This window comes from Pelophylax lessonae, assembly GCF_965119305.1.
Source record: "Pelophylax lessonae genome assembly, chromosome: 2".
Taxonomy (NCBI): domain Eukaryota; kingdom Metazoa; phylum Chordata; class Amphibia; order Anura; family Ranidae; genus Pelophylax; species Pelophylax lessonae.
In genome coordinates this window covers 461617872-461636266 of record NC_138769.1, presented here as the reverse complement: position 1 = coordinate 461636266, position 18395 = coordinate 461617872, and the positions used below count along the sequence as shown (strand labels likewise).

The window sequence follows — 18395 nt, the reverse complement described above, 5'->3', positions numbered from 1 at the left end:
GTGTGAGTGACCAGGTACTATTTGACAATCTACAGGGTGGCAATGGTGCTCTAAATTCAGAAGCAGTGCAGCTTTGTCGCCCCCCCCCCCCCCTTTCCATCACAGAAAGATTCATTAGGTGGACTTCACTGCTAGGATTAACAAGTATTTGTGGGACCTTGCAGAGGGACTAAGTGGAAATCAAAGCATAATTCAATTATTCTACTGTAATTGAAGATATAGATATACATTGCATTTATTCTGCAAGGATACTTTTCACCATCTTCACAAACAGCCAGTCAATGTAGATAATGCAATGCTTTCCTGGTCACTGCCAGGGCCTGTGTTGATTTTAGGGTCAGGGATGGGGAGCCTACTGAGGAAGCCAAATCAGGGGGGCGTAATGGGTATGAGTGGGAGGAGCCAAAGCCAGTGACATCATACATCGATAACCAGTATCAGCTGGAATAGCTGATGGTTTTTACATAGGCTGGGTTGTCCCATCAGCATGTTGCCATTACAGTATTAGAGACATGTGCAGCGACAAGTTCAGCACTAAAATGACTCCACAACCAAAGGTTATTGTACTCCATTTTCAGCATATTTGTAGTAATACCTTAACTTGTTTGTAATTGGTGTTTAAGGCACCCTAATTGCCTGTAGTTAAATGATAATTACTCATGACAAATGCCTGGTATTTACATGCCAATAATATAATGCAAGCCATTTTATTTTAGTCATTCTTGTGCTTTGCAACCCTGCAGTATTTTGTAAAGCAAGCTTGAATAAATGAAATTGTATTTACATAAATGTGAATACAAGAAGAAGCTTACCTTATAGGAAAGGATATATTTAAATAAGAACACAGAAGCACAATAAAACGAGTGTTTCAGCACAACTCTCAGACTCTCTCGGAGCTAATGCACATTACAGAGTTTGATTATTAGACTGCACTAGTGGAAGACACCAATTTTGAAAAGTTCGTCTTTTCATAGCAGATTAGCCAACAATAAAAATGTTACACAAGTCCCTACAGTATTTGAGCAAACAGCTTTGTTCAATTACAAAAATCATAATACATTATGTAATTCTGGAATGATGAAATTCAGTCTTGCTGAGCTGATTACATGGGGGTGGATTTACTAAAACTCCTAGAATCTGGTGCAGCTGTGCATGATAGCCAATCACCTTCTAAATTCAGCTTGTTTAATTAGCTTTCACAATAAAACCTGGAAGCTGATTGGTTTCTCTGCAGAGCTGCACTCTCCAGTCTCATTAAATAACCCCCAATATTAAATAGCACAAGGTGCCAGTACAGGTCTCATTTTTCTTAACAGTCCCCTAGATCAGTGGTCCTCAACTCCGGTCCTCAGGTCCCACTAACAGGCCCGATTTTAAGTATTACCTTGGGGAGATGCAGACTAGAGTACTGCAATCACTGAGCAGCAAATGATATCACCTGGGATGTATTTCAGTTATCTTGCAAACCTGGCCTGTTAGTGGGCCCTGAGGACCAGGGTTGAGGACCACTGCCCTAGATAGCCACCCAAACTGGCTATGCACATACTATTTGTATGAATTCAAGTGGACCTTCACCCATGAAATGGAGTTCCTCTCATCTGCTTCTCCCTCTCAAACAGTAGCAAATTGTCTTATGTTAGGCAGAGTAAATACCTTTAGGGCTCTTTCACACGGAGCGGACCGCATTGTGATCCGCTCCGGCACTTCTTTTTTTTTTTTTCACGGAGCGGATGACACTTGTGTCATCCGCTCCGTATGTCCGCATATCATCCCATCCGTTTGCGGATGATATACGGACATGATGTAAGTCTATGGGCATTGCGGATGTCAGCGGATGACACCGCTGACATCCGATTTTGCATCCGTTCCATTTTTTAAACGGAAGAAAAATAGGGTTCTGTTCCGTTCCAAAAAACGGAACAGAACTGAAAGGATGAAAATCGGATGTCAGCGGATGGTCATCCGCTGACATCCGCAATGCCATTGACATACATTATGTCCGTATATCATCCGCAAAAAAAATAGGATGATATACGGACATGCGGAATGCCTGTGTGAAATGGCCCTAATTGTGGCGTGGCCTTACAAGGCTTACACCTTCGGAGAGGTCCACTGCACAGATCCCAGGAGGAAAAGATTCAGTGAGGGACAATTTATCACACACTCCAGGGCAATTCAAGCATTTGGGACTTAAAAAAGGTCCGCAGTATGTTTGCGCATGTGTGAGATCCAGTTGTGCACATGAACATGAGGATCAGGAAAAAGTCTCCTTGGGGGATAGGAGTTTGGTGCAGAAGGGTACAAGGTCAACATCAGCTGCAAGGAATACAATGCCGGAGTCTATTGAAATATATATATATATATATATATATATATATATATATATATATATATATATATATATATATATATATATATATATATACACACACACACACACTGCATAGTCACTGCTCTCTGCTCAGAGCAGAGGGGAGAACTGAGTAATCAGCAGTTTAATAGCTCAGTTCTCACTGCAGAGCCAGCAAGGGACAGATGTAGCATCAGATCTATACTGCGTCCACCTAGGTAGGTCTGTTTTTGTTTGGTAAATGAGGAAAACCAGCTCATCAAAAATCTAAATTCCCTTACCCCTCCGATATACTTGTTTGATAAGTAGCCATACTGGCCAATAGAAATTCTTAGAACATAAAAATGTGGGGCTAAGCTCAACTTTTTCAGGTAACCTCTACTTATGAACTCTTTCGTCATATGCCGCGAACTAGCCAAAAAGAATAAATGTCAGCAATGGTTGCTCCCATATTAATATTCCTATAGGTTTCCCTTAAGGCCCATGCCGGATCAGGCTTTTCTCAGCAAGGGAATATTCCACCAATCCCCTGTTAAACTGAGCGGCGCTGCCGGATGAAAGGTTAGTGTCCCACTCCACCTATGAGTGACGGGCAGTCAGCCCATTTTCATCCCGCTGCCCTCCAATCCTGGCAAGATGGAGAGGAATGGATCTCCTTCTATTTGTTTTTGCCAGATTGGTTCAGATTGGAGGTAGCCAGGTGTAAACTGATGCAAGTCAGTTACATACGACTGTCCATAGAAGAGAATGGAGGGTCCAATTGGGTCTGCTTGATAAATGAACAGATGAAACTGATCAAATCTCTCGTGTTATAGGGGCCTAAAAGTGTTTTGCAATTGCCTAGAGTGTCAATTAAACCAATATCAGAGTGACCACTCAGGCACTGCCCATAAATGCTGTGATAGATATATATATATATTAGTGCTGTCAAAATTAGCGCGTTAATAACGCATTAACTCAGATTCATTTTAACGGCGATAATTTTTTTAACGCGCGATTAATGCAGCGCGCATCACCTGTTTGCTGTTTGACCCGTGGCCTACGACGTCCAGACGAAGCTACGCAAGTTAGCCTGGCGGCACACCCCCTCATCGCTCCAAGCAAGCATCGGACGCCAGGAACCACGAGGAAGAGCGGAGACTGATGACAGCACGAGAGCGGACAGCGGAAGCAGACGCACTGACCTACAGATCGGCAGAAAGGTACATAATAAAGCATTCACCACACAGGGGTGAAGAAATGGCTTTTAGCCATCGGAGCACTGTTTCCACTTATATGCGGTACTGAACCGACGTTTATATAATAACGGCAATACAGCCATATTCTGCTGTCCCAACCAAGGAAATCTTGAGCGGTAGTTCTTACAGCCCTGCTTTCAATACTTAGATAAAACCACCCCTAAACGATTTCCTCGGAGCAACTCAATAAGAACAACTGCCCATACACAGTCACCAATTAAAATCGACGACCGATTGCCCAAAAGGAGCCCCTTCAAGAACATTTACGGCTATTAAAGCATGTTGTGATTAATATATGTATATCACTTGAAGTATATGCCGGCCGGTTATCTGTCACTTTATGTTATGTCTGTCTTGTTTCCTATTAATGCACTGATTGTATTCACTAACAACCTTATCTTGCACGGGTGTTACTAAACCCCAATATATTTAATTTATCAATAAACTGTCTATGTTACACACTAATAGCCTCAAACATTACTGCTGACTAAGCTGCCCTATCGTGCAAAAATGTAAGGTTTGTGTAAGTAAATTGAGTAAAGAAAGAGAAGTAATGGGAACCGTTTATTTCTATGTTGTTGTTTTTTCATGTGTATAATAGACATGAACAAGTTCTTTGATAAACATATGACTTTTGATACTATGGTCCCTTTGATAGATGTCCAGTCTTCATCCTATGTTAAGTATGGTTTCACTAATAATAAACATGCATTTGCATAAAGCGTCTATTTGTCCACTCCCATGTTGATTAATGTATTCAAAACTTGAAAAGTATTAATTTAAGGTACATTTAGAACTGATACAAATGTGCGATTAATCGCGAGTTAACTCATGACAATCATGCGATTAATCGCGATTAAATATTTTAATCGATTGACAGCCCTAATATATATATATATATATATATAATCTATCATACACAGAAGAGGGAGTATCTACGTCTGGAAGTGAGCAGTACAGATGTTGGGCAAGAATTCGTTCATCATATGACTACAATGAACCCTTATCAGAGTGACTGCTCTCACACTGTCTATAAATGCTGTGATATATATATACTGAAGAGGGAGTGTCAATGGCTGGCTGGAAGTGAGCAGTAAAAATGTTGGTCAAGATATCTTTCATCATATGACAAGTCACAACTACATCAAAAATGAATCAAAAATAACTCAGTTCTGCATTTTTTAAAGCAGCTACTTTGCAGATTGCAGTTACGAATCACCTTTAATACCCAGGCTTAGTAAAAAAAAAAAAAAAAAAATATATATAATAATAATAATAATAATAACACAATGGACACTACTCACTCTTGATCACTTGTCCCTTGGGTTGCAGGCTCCTGCTCCCATTGAAATTGTTATCCTCTGTAACCCCCCACCCCCATCGCTGTAATCTTCTGAAGCAATGTTCTAAGAGCTGAGTCGTTGTGGCAGGCCCTGACTACGCCCATCCTTTTCCTACCAACCCTTCCATTCATAGTACTACATATTCTATGAATCAACCGTGATCTATGAATGGAAGGGGCAGACTTATTAGTTAATTGACCATCCTCCGATTCATAGATCATGTTGCATTTATAGAAGCTGTGGAAGTCCATGCTTTCCTATGGTAACCCATCTGAGAGGAGATACAAAAACCAGGATTTCAAGTGAAGGTTGTTCAAATGTGCATACGGCGGATGCTTGCTGCAACAAGGGTAAAATAAAAAGAAAACATTCTGAAATTTTGATTTTTGCTTGGAATTCTGTTATAAAATGTATGTTTCCCCAACATTTCATATTTCTGGTACGATGCTTCCCCGAAAATAAGCCCGGGTCTTATATTAATTTTAGGTACAAAAAATACATTAGGGCTTATTTTCGGGGAATGTCTTATTTGTTCTCTGTCTTCTCTCCCCCTCTGCCTCCCTGTCAGCTCAGGAGTCAACATCTCTAATCTCCAAAATAAACTCTAGTTAAAGCGGAGTTCCACCCAAAAGTGGAACTTCCGCTTTAGGGAGTTCTAACCCCCTGACATGCCACATTTGGCATGTCATTTTTTTGGGGGGGGGGGGGGGGAGCGGGTACCTAGTTTTGACAGGTACCCGCTCCCACTTCCGCTCGGAGCGCCGTGGAGCCCTGAGCGGAAGTTCTCCTCTCCCCCTCCCTCCCTGCAATCTTCTGGGACATGTCAGAGGTCCCAGAAGATTGCCGGCCAATCACGGCGCGTAGCTCAACTCGCGCATGCGCAGTGCATACCCGGCTGTGAAGCCGCAAACTGTCACAGCCAGGTGCCCACACCAGTAATGCCGGCGCCGCAGAGCAGAGAGGGAGAAGAGCGAGGCTTTCGGGCGGCCACATCGCTGGACCGTTGGACAGGTGAGTGTGTGATTAGGCTGGAACTCATTTAAACTGCCCTGTAAATGGATTATATAATATACAGTGTGTGTCTTTATGTAATGTTATAGAAAAACCTTATTTACAGCGTCGCTGGACGCTCACATGACCCACCAGAGCTCTTTTTCCCACTCCAAACACTGCTGAGGGAGATGCCGGGATCCCCGCTGACGTCAGCCCTTCTCCGAGCACTGCAGGGGAAGGGGCCATTGACGTCAGCCGGGAGAAGGTGGAGAACACTGGTGGGTCACATGAGCGACCAGCTGTAAATAAGGCATTTCCCGCAATCATGTTACATACAGACAAACACTGGATATAATATAATACTTTTACAGTGTAGATTACACGATTTTACAAGTATTTCAAATAGGGCTTATTTTCGGGGTAGGAGTTATATTGCAGCCATCCTAGAAAATTATGATAGGTCTTATTTTCAGGGAAACACGGTATGTGTCTGTTGTACCATGTACTTGTGCTAAAAAGTATCTGTTTCTCTTTTCATTGCTTCTTTTGTGTAAAATACCTGGTGATCCTGCTAGTCTCCCTGTCTTCCTATTTTCAAATGACCACGCCTGGCATGGAACACATCCATCCCAGCATCAATTTTCTTCTTTGCATTCTACTTGAGAGCACAGCCTGCCTGTACCCTATTGGTCAGATTTGTGATGAAACCCCCCTGAACAGCTCATTACTGGGAACATCAGTGTATTGCGATTTCTGATTATTTATAATATATATATATATATATATATATATATATATACACACACATACAATATATATAACAGGACGTCAAGTAAATGTGACAGGAAGTCAGGTAAATCTGTGAGTGTTGTCACAGATGGGAGATACAATTCACCAATTACTATAGGGTGTCGGCTGCAGAAGCCAGCAGAAATGTCTAAAGACGTGGAACAGACTTCAGCTGTTCAGAATGAGGAAATGAAGGCCTCTATAATTTGTCCAAAGGAAGTCTAAGGATTGCTGCCTCCGGAAGCTGTCTCCTGAAGCCGTGTGGGCTGGGAGAGGAGGACAGTCAGACGTGTGCCTCCCGACAAGCTGTGTGGGCATGGGAGAAGACCCCCTGAAGTGATGTGCGCTAAGGAGGGTAACCAGTTGTGAAGACTTCTCAAGGTGAGAAAACTAACTATTTCTATGTGGAAAAAATAAAGGAATGTTTGCCATGTGAAGAGACAAGCAAAGGGACATTCTCATTGTGAAGAGTAAAGGGACGTGTTCAATGGACATTTGTTGTGGGAAGATAAAACATGGACTGTTGAGTATCCGCTGTAGGATAAGAAAGTCTGGCCAGCAGTAGGTTGGGGACAGACTCTTAGGTAGGTTCCAGTGTGAGAAGGTAGCTGCCCACAGAGGCAAGGATTTATTTTGGTGTTTTATTTTATTTTGCTGTTTTTGACGCTTGCAGTCTGGTGAAGAAAATGCATTAATAAACCAAACTGTTGTTTGCAAGCACTTCTCGGCTATCTCTCTGTGAAAACGCACCCCCCAAGGGATCATCCACACCTACCACCGAGCTAACCCTCACAATAGATAGATATAATATTATATATATATATATATATATATATCACACACACACAAACGAAAAACCTCAATACTAATTATTAATATTAAAACATTTAAAACAATGTTTCTTTGTTTGAGTGCAGTTGTTCCTACAACCTTTGCCGTTTGCAGAACTTTAACAGGATATGACTAGTGAGCTTTTAAGCCATTATTAAATATTCACTTCATTTTTCTGGGAGGAACAATCTTTTCAAAAGCAGAACTGTAAATGTAGCAACTTATCTTCCTGAAATCTAAAATAATTTTTTTTTGTGGTCTGAGGCTTAAAAAAAGGGTTGGAAGAAAGCACATTTTTGAAGCATATATTTGAGAATTGACTATACACACGCATTTGTGAGATTTGAAACAGGCTTTTGCTATAATGGCATGCGTGCCCCTGCTATAAAGAAGTGCAGATTACCACCTTTTTTTTTTTTTTTTTTACCTTGTGCTCTGTTAAAAACATGTCATTTCTATAGTTTTCTATGCACATTACAACATGACTGTTCCAATTTCCTTTAGCTCCAACCACTACTATGTAGTTCACAGAACTGCCTGACTGGATACAGATTGATTGGATAGTTTAGTTAGGTCCTCATAGTTTTGGGAAATCTAAAAATGATTGTAATATGTACGGCGACACTAATGATAGTAAACTCAGGTCTGGGTTCTTGCTGTGTAGTTCTAAAAGAGACGTGCAGCCAAAGCTTGTTTGGCTGTATTTCATCAGTGGATCACAGAAGTGCAGTGTGACCCGTTTTCAGCAGACAGCGGGCTGAAGAACGCCTTCAACAGAAACAAGGCTTTGTGAATGGATGAGGAGAGAGGAAAAGGAAGGCAGATGACAGAATCATTCATTGTTGGAGCTGCAGCTCTCCATCCCTGCAGTGCCAAAGTATAGTGCTATTTGTAGGCAGGGCTGCCATCAGAGGGGGACAGCCCGTGCACATGTAGGGGGCCCAGACGTCCCAAGGGGCCCAGGCACAACCAACCAGTTGTTGCTGGGTCCAAACCCCACCAGAGCATCCTGCCAAATACCCAGTCAGTGTCCCTGCTGCCACAGGCTGTGCAGCAATCAGAGCTTGCCCCTCCTCCAGGCACCAGTATTCAGAGGAGGAGGAAGTTCCTCCTCCAAACTTATCTGGTCCCAGTGCTCAGCCTTCCAATGTCTACCTGTCCTGTAGCCCACTGCTGCAATGAGAAGGAATAGATCCGGATGTAAGCTGGGGTCTTCACAATGCTCCCTCCTCCCCTTCCACTACCCCAACTATTTTCTTAAACCTCTCCACTCTCCTTAACCCACTTTGCTCTTCCCTTCCAACTTTGGGGACCCTATTGAAAGGAAATGGGTTCTAGGGACCATGATGTAAGGGGGGACTTTGGGATCCTAATGTAAGGGAAGACTTTGGGGAGCCTAATGAAATTGGAGTCTCTGATGTAAGGGGGCGAAATCTGGGGACCCGAATTTAAGGAGGAGGAACTCTGGGGACCCTGATGTAAGGGGAGGGGGGGAACTCTGGGGACCCTGATATAAGAAGAAGGGACGCTTGGGATCCTGATGTAAGGGGGGATGACTCTGGGGACACTGATGAAAGGAGGAGGACTCTGGGGAACATGATGTAAGGGAGGGAGCTTTGAGGACCCTAATTAAAGGGGTAAACTGTGAATAAAGGGGTCAGGCCCGGGGGGCCCAGGCCTAAAGCTGTGTAAGGGGCCCCAACATTTCTGATGGCTGTCCTGTTTGTAGGTTCCAGCATCAGTAAAACTATGAGTTGGAAAATACATGGCAGGTTTTCAGACCTGATATTATCATTAGGGGTAACTTGTTTTATAGGGCACACATTAAAATGGTTTGTCAAACCTTTAATTGTCACTTTTGCTGGACAGCTTTGTCTGTTCAGCCCCGGTTCACATTAGTGCGATCACAGAGATCGCATGTAATTTGGAGCGCACTGCTCCTAAATTACATGCGATCTCTGTGTGGTGCAAATTTCAGCCACAGTTTGTATGGCTGAATTTGCACCGCATCCGCACTAAACACGCACATGACCCTTTTTTTATCCGCAGCAGAATCAGATCGCATAGTGGTTCACACTAGTGCCATCCGATTCTGTGCGAACTTGCAGATCGCACTGCGATATGCGATCGCAACTGGGGGTGTCGTTAACTTTTTACACCCCCTGCGTATCGCATATGGCAGTGTGAACTGCCAGGGGTGCTGATGCGATTCGGGATCACGCTGCATATTCGCAGCGTTCCCGCATCGCACAAATGTGAACCGGGACTTAAGGAAGTTAAAAAAATAAAACAACAACACGTTCTAGAAGGGATCAGCAGCTAGAACAATAAATAAATAAGTGTGGTTTTGATGCAGACAGGGCACCAGAAATGAAGCATGCCCAGTCTTTCCCTTCCAGCAATAAGACGGTGAGGGAATGACATCTCACTGGCTCCGCAAAGAAGGGTATGAGTTCATAGACTGACAAGTGGTCTCTTGGAGATCCTGATGCAAGGTAAAGATTGCCTATATAATACAGTTCTTAGAGATGACAGCCGGATAGCAAGGAAAAACAGGCAGTTTCTAGCAAAGCTAAACAATTGGTACAAAACAATACGATAGCACTATCATAAATCAATTCACTTACAAAATGAATATAGAAAACATTAATAGAATGCAAAATTATATAACATATAATGTGGTAAAATTATTTAAAAATATTAAACATGTAATCCAAAGTGGACATCTCCTAAAGTGTAATATTAGTGCAGTAACACCGTCTCTGGTTATATAAAGTGCAAGTGAAAAGCAATAAGTCCTGAAGTGTAAGGTCCCTTTCACACATACGGTCCGTTTGTCCGTTTTTCATCCATCTGTCAACGGATGAAAAACGGACATCAATGCATCTCTATGTAAAAACGGATGACAACGGATGATCATCCGTTAACATCCGTTTTCATCCGCTTCCGTCACCGTCCCGTTTTTTGGAATGATGAATGCCCTATTTTTCATCCGTCAAAAAACGGATCGGACGAAAAACTGATGTAAACGGACAAACGGTCCATTTTTCATCCGTTTTTGCTTTGGTAGTGGATGTAAAAAAAACTGATGAACAACTGATACATTTTGATGTGACTGAACTGATGAACTGAACGGACCGTATGTGTGAAAGGGGCCTAAAGGCCCGTACACACGTACCGATTGTCGGCCGAAAAGATTCGGCCGACGACCGATCGGCCGATTTTCGGCTTGTTAGTATGGTGCTTCCGACAGCGCACTTTCGGCCGAACAGAATCTGTCGTGCAGGCATTAAAATTTTTGTATGCCGACACCAGAACGGCCGATTGTTCGCCAGTCAGTACAGAATTCGGCCGACAGACAGCAGATTAGCAAGACTGGGCATGCTCAGAAAAGAAAAAACACAGGGAAAGTTAACCATCACATGACATCACTTCTGCAGTCAGCGGACAAAATTCGTGTGCAGTCTTTTGCACTTTTCAGCGGACACGACAGCCCGGGGACAAAAGACGGCCGATCGGTCGGCCGACGATCGGTACGTGTGTATGGGGCTTTAGGCCCCTTTCACACACTCCGTCTGTTGGACGGACTCCGTTTTTCTCAGTGGGGGATCGATCCGCCGATCCCCCGCTGAGCAGGAGGATGACAGCTGTGTCTCCGCTCTGTGTGCGGAGACACAGCTGTCAGTTCCCCATACATCTCTATGGGGAAATCGGATGGGAACGGACTGTCGGTCCGTTCTCATCCAATCCGATCCGATCTGCTGGACGGATGGAAAATATGATTTCCCTCCGTCCAGATTTGACGGATTGGATGTCAGCGGACATGTCTCTGCTGACATCCGATGCCCCATATGAATGCATGGGGGGGGGACCGTTCAGATCCGCCAAAAAAACTCATAGTTTCACTGTGTGAAAGGGGCCCTAAATATTAAAAAGAAAAAAAAATATTAAAAAGAAAAAAAAAGAAGTCTCCACTCTAATTCATCCCAAAGGTGTTCTATTGGGTTGAGGTCAGGACTCTGTGTAGGCCAGTCAAGTTCCTCCACTCCAAACTCGCTCATCCATGTCTTTATGGACCTTGCTTTGTACACTGGGGCACAGTCATGTTGGAACCGGAAGGAGCCATTACCAAACTGTTCTCACAAAGTTGGGAGCATGAAATTGTGCAAAATGTCTTGGTATGCTGACGTCTTAAGAGTTCCCTTCACTGGAAATAAGGGGCCAAGCCCAATCCTTGAAAAACAACCCCACACCATAATCCCCCTTCACCAAATAATTTGGACCACTGCACAAAGCAAGGTCCAAAAAGACTTGGATGAGTGAGTTTGTGGTGGAGGAACTTGACTTGCCTGCACAGAGTCCTGACCTCAACCCAAAAAAACACCTTTGGGATAAATTAGAGCAGAAACTGCAAGCCAGACCTTCTCGTCCAACATCAGTGCCTGACCTCACAAATGGACTTCTGGAAGAATGGTCAATCATTCCCATAGATACTCCTAAACCTTATGAACAGCCTTCCCAGAAGAAATGAAGCTGTTATGGCTGCAAAGGGTGGTCCAACTCAATACTGAACCCTATGGACTAAGACTGGGATGCCATTATAGTTTATGTGCGTGTCAAGGCAGGTGTCCCAATAATATTGACAATATAGTGTATGGAATCTGTTTAGATTATTTTTGACATGATAAAAGTCCCATTTGTGATGTAGTTGTCATCAAAATATTTACAAAATATTTCCCCTCTATTGCTGTGACAACTTAAAGTGGACCTTCCCTTCCTACTTCTTACATAAAACCGCCACCATTGCCTCACTTCTTTTAGTGATCCCATATGCAAATGCTCCGTTCCACCTCCTCAACTAATGGGCCATACACACTAAGATTTTCTGAAGACTTTTTCCTTTAGACTTACCAAAACCATATAATATGAGGTCAAACCTAAACACTTTCAGTTTGTATGCAATCTGGCAGGCCCGTGCACTACATAGAAAAGGTAAATCTGAAGGAAATCTAACCACAAAAGTTGGATAATGTGTATCCAGCTTTAGACCATGAGACAGAAGATGTCATTGGTGAACAGGATCTTCTTCTGTGTTTTTTGTGCCAGCCCACCAGTGACATAAGCGCCAGATCTCAAGTACATGCTGTATGAGATCTAGTGTACTTTGATATTTTTTATACATTGCCAAGGCTTCAGCAACATGTGTATCAATAAGCTACCCGACACTCAAGTTTCTGCAGCCATGGCAACGTATAAACAACAACAAAAAAATTCCTGAAATCTTGTATTTTACACAAGATCTTCCTGGAAGACACTAGTGACGTTACCAGTGTCTATTGGTACTGGTGACCCAGCATTCCCAGGGGGGCAGCTGCACAGCAACTGTGGCGTAACCTTCCCAGGGGGCCAGCTGCAAGGCAACTGTGGCGTAACCTTCCCAGGGGGCCAGCTGCAAGGCAACTGTGGCGTAACCTTCCCAGGGGGCCAGCTGCAAGGCAACTGTGGCGTAACCTTCCCAGGGGGCCAGCTGCAAGGCAACTGTGGCGTAACCTTCCCAGGGGGCCAGCTGCAAGGCAACTGTGGCGTAACCTTCCCAGGGGGCCAGCTGCAAGGCAACTGTGGCGTAACCTTCCCAGGGGGCCAGCTGCAAGGCAACTGTGGCGTAACCTTCCCAGGGGGCCAGCTGCAAGGCAACTGTGGCGTAACCTTCCCAGGGAGCCAGCTGCAAGGCACTAGTGACGTAACCCTCCCAGAAGACAGCTGAAGACACTAGTGACGTAACCCTCCCAGGGGGCAGCTGGAAGACACTAGTGACGTAACCCTCCCAGAAGACAGCTGGACGACACTAGTGACATAACCACTCCCAGAAGACAGCTGGAAGACACTAGTGACATAACCCTCCCAGAAGACAGCTGGAAGACACTAGTGACGTAACCCTCCCAGGGGGCAGCTGGAAGACACTAGTGACGTAACCCTCCCAGAAGACAGCTGGAAGACACTAGTGACGTAACCCTCCCAGGAGACAGCTGGAAGACACTAGTGACGTAACCCTCCCAGGGGGCAGCTGGAAGACACTAGTGACATAACCCTCCCAGAAGACAGCTGGAAGACACTAGTGACGTAACCCTCCCAGGAGACAGCTGGAAGACACTAGTGACGTAACCCTCCCAGGGGGCAGCCGGAAGACACTAGTGACGTAACCCTCCCAGAAGACAGCTGGAAGACACTAGTGACGTAACCCTCCCAGGAGGCAGCTGGAAGACACTAGTGACGTAACCCTCCCAGGGGGCAGCTGGAAGACACTAGGGACGTAACCCTCCCAGGAGGCAGCTGGAAGACACTAGTGACGTAACCCTCCCAGGGGGCAGCTGGAAGACACTAGTGACGTAACCCTCCCAGAAGACAGCTGGAAGACACTAGTGACGTAACCCTCCCAGGAGGCAGCTGGAAGACACTAGTGACGTAACCCTCCCAGGGGGCAGCTGGAAGACACTAGTGACGTAACCCTCCCAGGAGGCAGCTGGAAGACACTAGTGACGTAACCCTCCCAGGGGGCAGCTGGAAGACACTAGTGACGTAACCCTCCCAGGGGGCAGCTGGAAGACACTAGTGACGTAACCCTCCCAGGGGGCAGCTGGAAGACACTAGTGACGTAACCCTCCCAGGGGGCAGCTGGAAGACACTAGTGACGTAACCCTCCCAGAAGACAGCTGGAAGACACTAGTGACGTAACCCTCCCAGAAGACAGCTGGAAGACACTAGTGACGTAACCCTCCCAGAAGACAGCTGGAAGACACTAGTGATGCAGCCTTCCTACAGGACAGCTGGCAGAATTGGTGATGTCACCAGTGCTCAAAGAAAACCAGGAAGATTAATGAAATCAAATAATGTACACAAGCATGGACTGTGTTTGATATCGTCCTGTTTCAGTCCCCTGCCCTTTTTTCCCCAGTTTCATTGGAAAGGTCCATATTAACATTTCCACCTCTTCCCTGATGAGGGTGGTCACCACAAGTAAAGTAAATCTTCCTATCGGGGACACAACCTGCAAAGAAAACCTGATGGGGGTTCTATACCAGTCTATCCAAGTCTTATGAAAGAAAAGAAGGGGGCTTTAGATAGACTTTCTGTAGGTGCTCCCACACAGATGTCCAGATTTGAGGATAAACACTATGAGCACACAGATTATCAGGCTAGATATAGACACTTCCCATACAATGGTGCACTGTGTGTCTTCCTAATCTGGAGTAATCAGGACCCACCTAGAAATCTGTGTGCACCTAGGCAGGGTAGGGAAGGTCTGATCATCCAGGATGTACACATCCAATCAGAGCACAGCCCATTCATAATCCCAGGTAGATCACCAATCACAGCGCTCACCTTCTCCCTCTTGTCCCAGCTGTACTGCTTGCTCTCTTCCCCCTGTTGTTGCTGTTGCTCTGTGGGTCCCGAGTCCTTGGCGCTCCCCTTCTTCTTGGCTTTCTTAGAGAAGGCACAGCCCATGTCTAAGCAGCAGAGTGCTGACACTAGGTGTTCAAATCACACTGGGAGTATGGAACCTCAGGCTGCAGCTCCCGCTGGTACTACACACTCAACACGCACGCGCAGCTCGTTCTCGACAGACAGAGTAGTCGCGCGGTCACGTGACAATGCCTACGCAGCTACCCAGCAACAGAACTGTTACCTGACGTCAGGGGCGGCCGTGCGCGTTCACAACCCGCCCCTCCTCAGATTCCGTTTTTTTTTTTTTTCATTGCACAGCTTTATTGGTAGCTAGAGAATTGTCATTAGCTGCTTACCAGTGCTAAAATGTGGGGCTAAGTTTTTTTTTTTTTATAATCTGGATAGTTGTCATCCTCTGTTTTCATTTTGGTCCTTAAATACATTTTTTACTATTAGTAAAAAAAAAAAAAAAAAACCCCAAAAAAATCAATAATATTTATACTTATGGACCGGAAAATTTTGCCCCTTAATGACCAGGCCCTATTTTGCGTTACTTTAACGGACAATTGCGCGGTCGCGGGACACTGTACCCAAATAAAATTGATGTCCTTTTTTCCCCACAAATAGAGCTTTCTTTTGATGGTATTTGAGCACCTTTGCTGTTTTTATTTTTTGAACTATACACTAAAAAATAGACCGACAGTTTTGAAAAAAAAAAAAAATATATATATTTTTACATTCTGCTAAAAAACATATTCAATTTAAAAATCTAAGTTCTTCATAAATTTAGGTCATATGTATTCTGCTACATATTTTTGCTAAAAAAAAAAGTCCCGGTAAGACCAAAAGTGATTGGTTTGCGCAAAAGTTATAGCATCTACAAACTATGGGATATATTTACTGACTTTTTCATTTTTTTATCTATGATGGCAATCATACTCTACAAACCTCTAACAAAATTATGGAATTGCAAAACGTGTGCGATTTTTATTTTTTGCGCTATAAACAAGAAAAGGGCGACAATTCTGAGAAAAAAAAAAAAACAACATTTTCACTTTCTGCTATAAAACATTCCCCAAAAAAAAAAAAGAAATCCACATTTTTTAACATTTTAGGCCAATTTGTATTCTGCTACATATTTTTGGTAAAAAAAAAAATCATAATAAGCGTATTTTGATTGGTTTGTGCAAAAGTTATCTTGTCTAAAAACTATGGGAAAGATTTATGTCATTTTTATTGTAGATTTTTTTTTTTTTTTTACTATTAATGGCAGCGATCTGCTGTTTTTTGCGGGACTGCGACATTGTGGCGGACAGATCGGACCCCTGACTGACATTTTTGACACTTTTGGGGAGACCAGTGACATTACTACAGTAATCAATGCTAAAAATATGCACTGTTACTGTAATAATGACACTGGCAGGGAAGGGGTTAACACTGTAGGTGATCAATGGGTTAAATGTGTACCTAGGGGCGTGCCTCTAACTGTGGGGGGCGTGGCTTGTGAAATGATCATAGAGACCTGTGATCCTAAATAGCAGGATCACAGGCACTCTGTGATCATTCCAGGGAGAAGAACGGTCGGCTGTGTTTACAACAGTTGACCATTCTTCTCTCTCAGCAGGGAACGATCGCTGGTGTCAGGCGGCAATTGGAGCCGCCGGCCCGAGCACCGGCTTCCCCGCTGACGAGCAGTGCATGCTCGCCCCTTAGCTGCCTGCGCGCGACCCACGTATATCTACGGTGGTTTGCACAGGAGCAGCTGCCTGCCGCAGTATGACTGCGGCGGGCGGTCGTAAAGTGGTTAAATACATTTTTTGCTATTAGTAAAAAAAAAGAATTATAATATATTAAATGATGCATATATATTGCAAACATTAAAAATTTGCATTAATTCATTTTTTTTTTTTGTTTTTTTTGCCTAGGAAGCTGCAGAGCTTTGCAACAGGCAATCAGTGAATAACACTAGCCCCAATCTGTATGGAGGAACAGACCTTCTGTTTTGGGGCTGGAAGAAGTGACTACAAGTGCATAGCTCCCAACTGTCACTGACTATGAGGGACTGTCCTTGATTTGGAACAATGTCTCTCCTCCTCATGTATCCCTTATTTTGGTCTGATCTATATAGTTGTTTATAAAATGCACTATTTATCTTTCAAAAAGTGCTTCCCAGTGCTAAATCATTGATCCTAGTTCTAAATTGCTACATTTGTAAATTTCAAAAGCCAATATAAAGGAATAGTAGTGGGAAAAAAACAACAACAAAAAAACATACTTTAGCTCCAGAAGGTTTTGGCCCCTTCCATTTTTTGCGATACGGTACTGCGTTGCTTTAACTGACAATTGTGCCATTGTGCGACACTGTATCCAAATAAAATTGAGGTCCTTTCTTTCCCACAAATAGAGCTTTCTTTTGGTGATATTTGTTTACCTCTGTGTTTTTTTTTTTTTTTTTTTTTTGGACTATAAACAAAAAAAGACCTACAATTTTTAAAAAAAAATATATACCAGTATATATTTTTTTAATTTTGCTAAAAAAACATATTCAATTTAAAAATCTAATTTCTTCATAAATTTAGGTCAATATGTATTCTGCTACAAATTTTTACTAAAAAAAAAATCCCAATAAGACCAATAGTGATTGGTTTGCGAAAAAAGTATAGCGTTTACAAATATATATAATATATAGATATATTTAGTGACTTTTTCATTTTTTTATCTATGATGGCAATCATACTCTACAAACCTCTAACAAAATTATGGAATTGCAAAACATGCGTGGTAGTTCTGGATTTAAATGGGAAAGTACGATTAATCTCTATTTCAAGAAAAGCAGCATTCTGTTAAAGGGTAACTCCACTTTCGTGGGGGAATAAAAATAGCAAATAAATAAAAAAAGCAATAAAGCACATACAATTGCGACACAAATTATATTGTAATTGGATGTTATTAAAAATGACCATTCCTTTTCAATCTGCAGCTGTTGTAAGTTTCTGAAAATACAATGCAATATGGCTAAATGGAGGTGTTCTGTACACAGAATGTATACTAAACACCCCCCGGAAACATCATTTCCTGCTTGTGTGATTGGCTCACCAATTTTCCCAGAAGCCTGCACTAAGATACAAGTCAGATTTCTGGCATCCTCTGCAACAAAAATGTCATTTTTGCTGAGATACTCCCAATATAAACACGTCTAAAGGGATGCAGGCCCAGCAGCTTTCCTCATTTGAGTCCTGCAACTGCTACAGCTGATAGATAGTTATGAAACCACTCCCATTTGACCCACTCAGCACAGAGGCACAAAAGGAACAAACAATGATTTCTTCAGAATGACAAAAGGTATGAATCTGCAACAAAGTTTGTTACAATCCTTGTAATGTACATAAATCACCCAGAGGGGAATGT

At 43.2% G+C, this 18395-nt stretch overlaps 1 protein-coding gene across 1 annotated transcript in view; it reads right to left on the bottom strand.

Moving 5' to 3' along the window:
* RP2 (RP2 activator of ARL3 GTPase) overlaps window positions 1–15192 on the bottom strand; it is a 51457-nt gene extending 36265 nt beyond the window's left edge. Inside the window, exon 1 of the mRNA XM_082248371.1 lies at window positions 14925–15192. Within this exon, the coding sequence (XP_082104497.1) occupies window positions 14925–15047 (123 nt within the window). The 5' untranslated portion in view covers window positions 15048–15192. The remainder of the gene's footprint in view (window positions 1–14924) is intronic.
* Between the last annotated feature and the right edge of the window lie 3203 nt (window positions 15193–18395).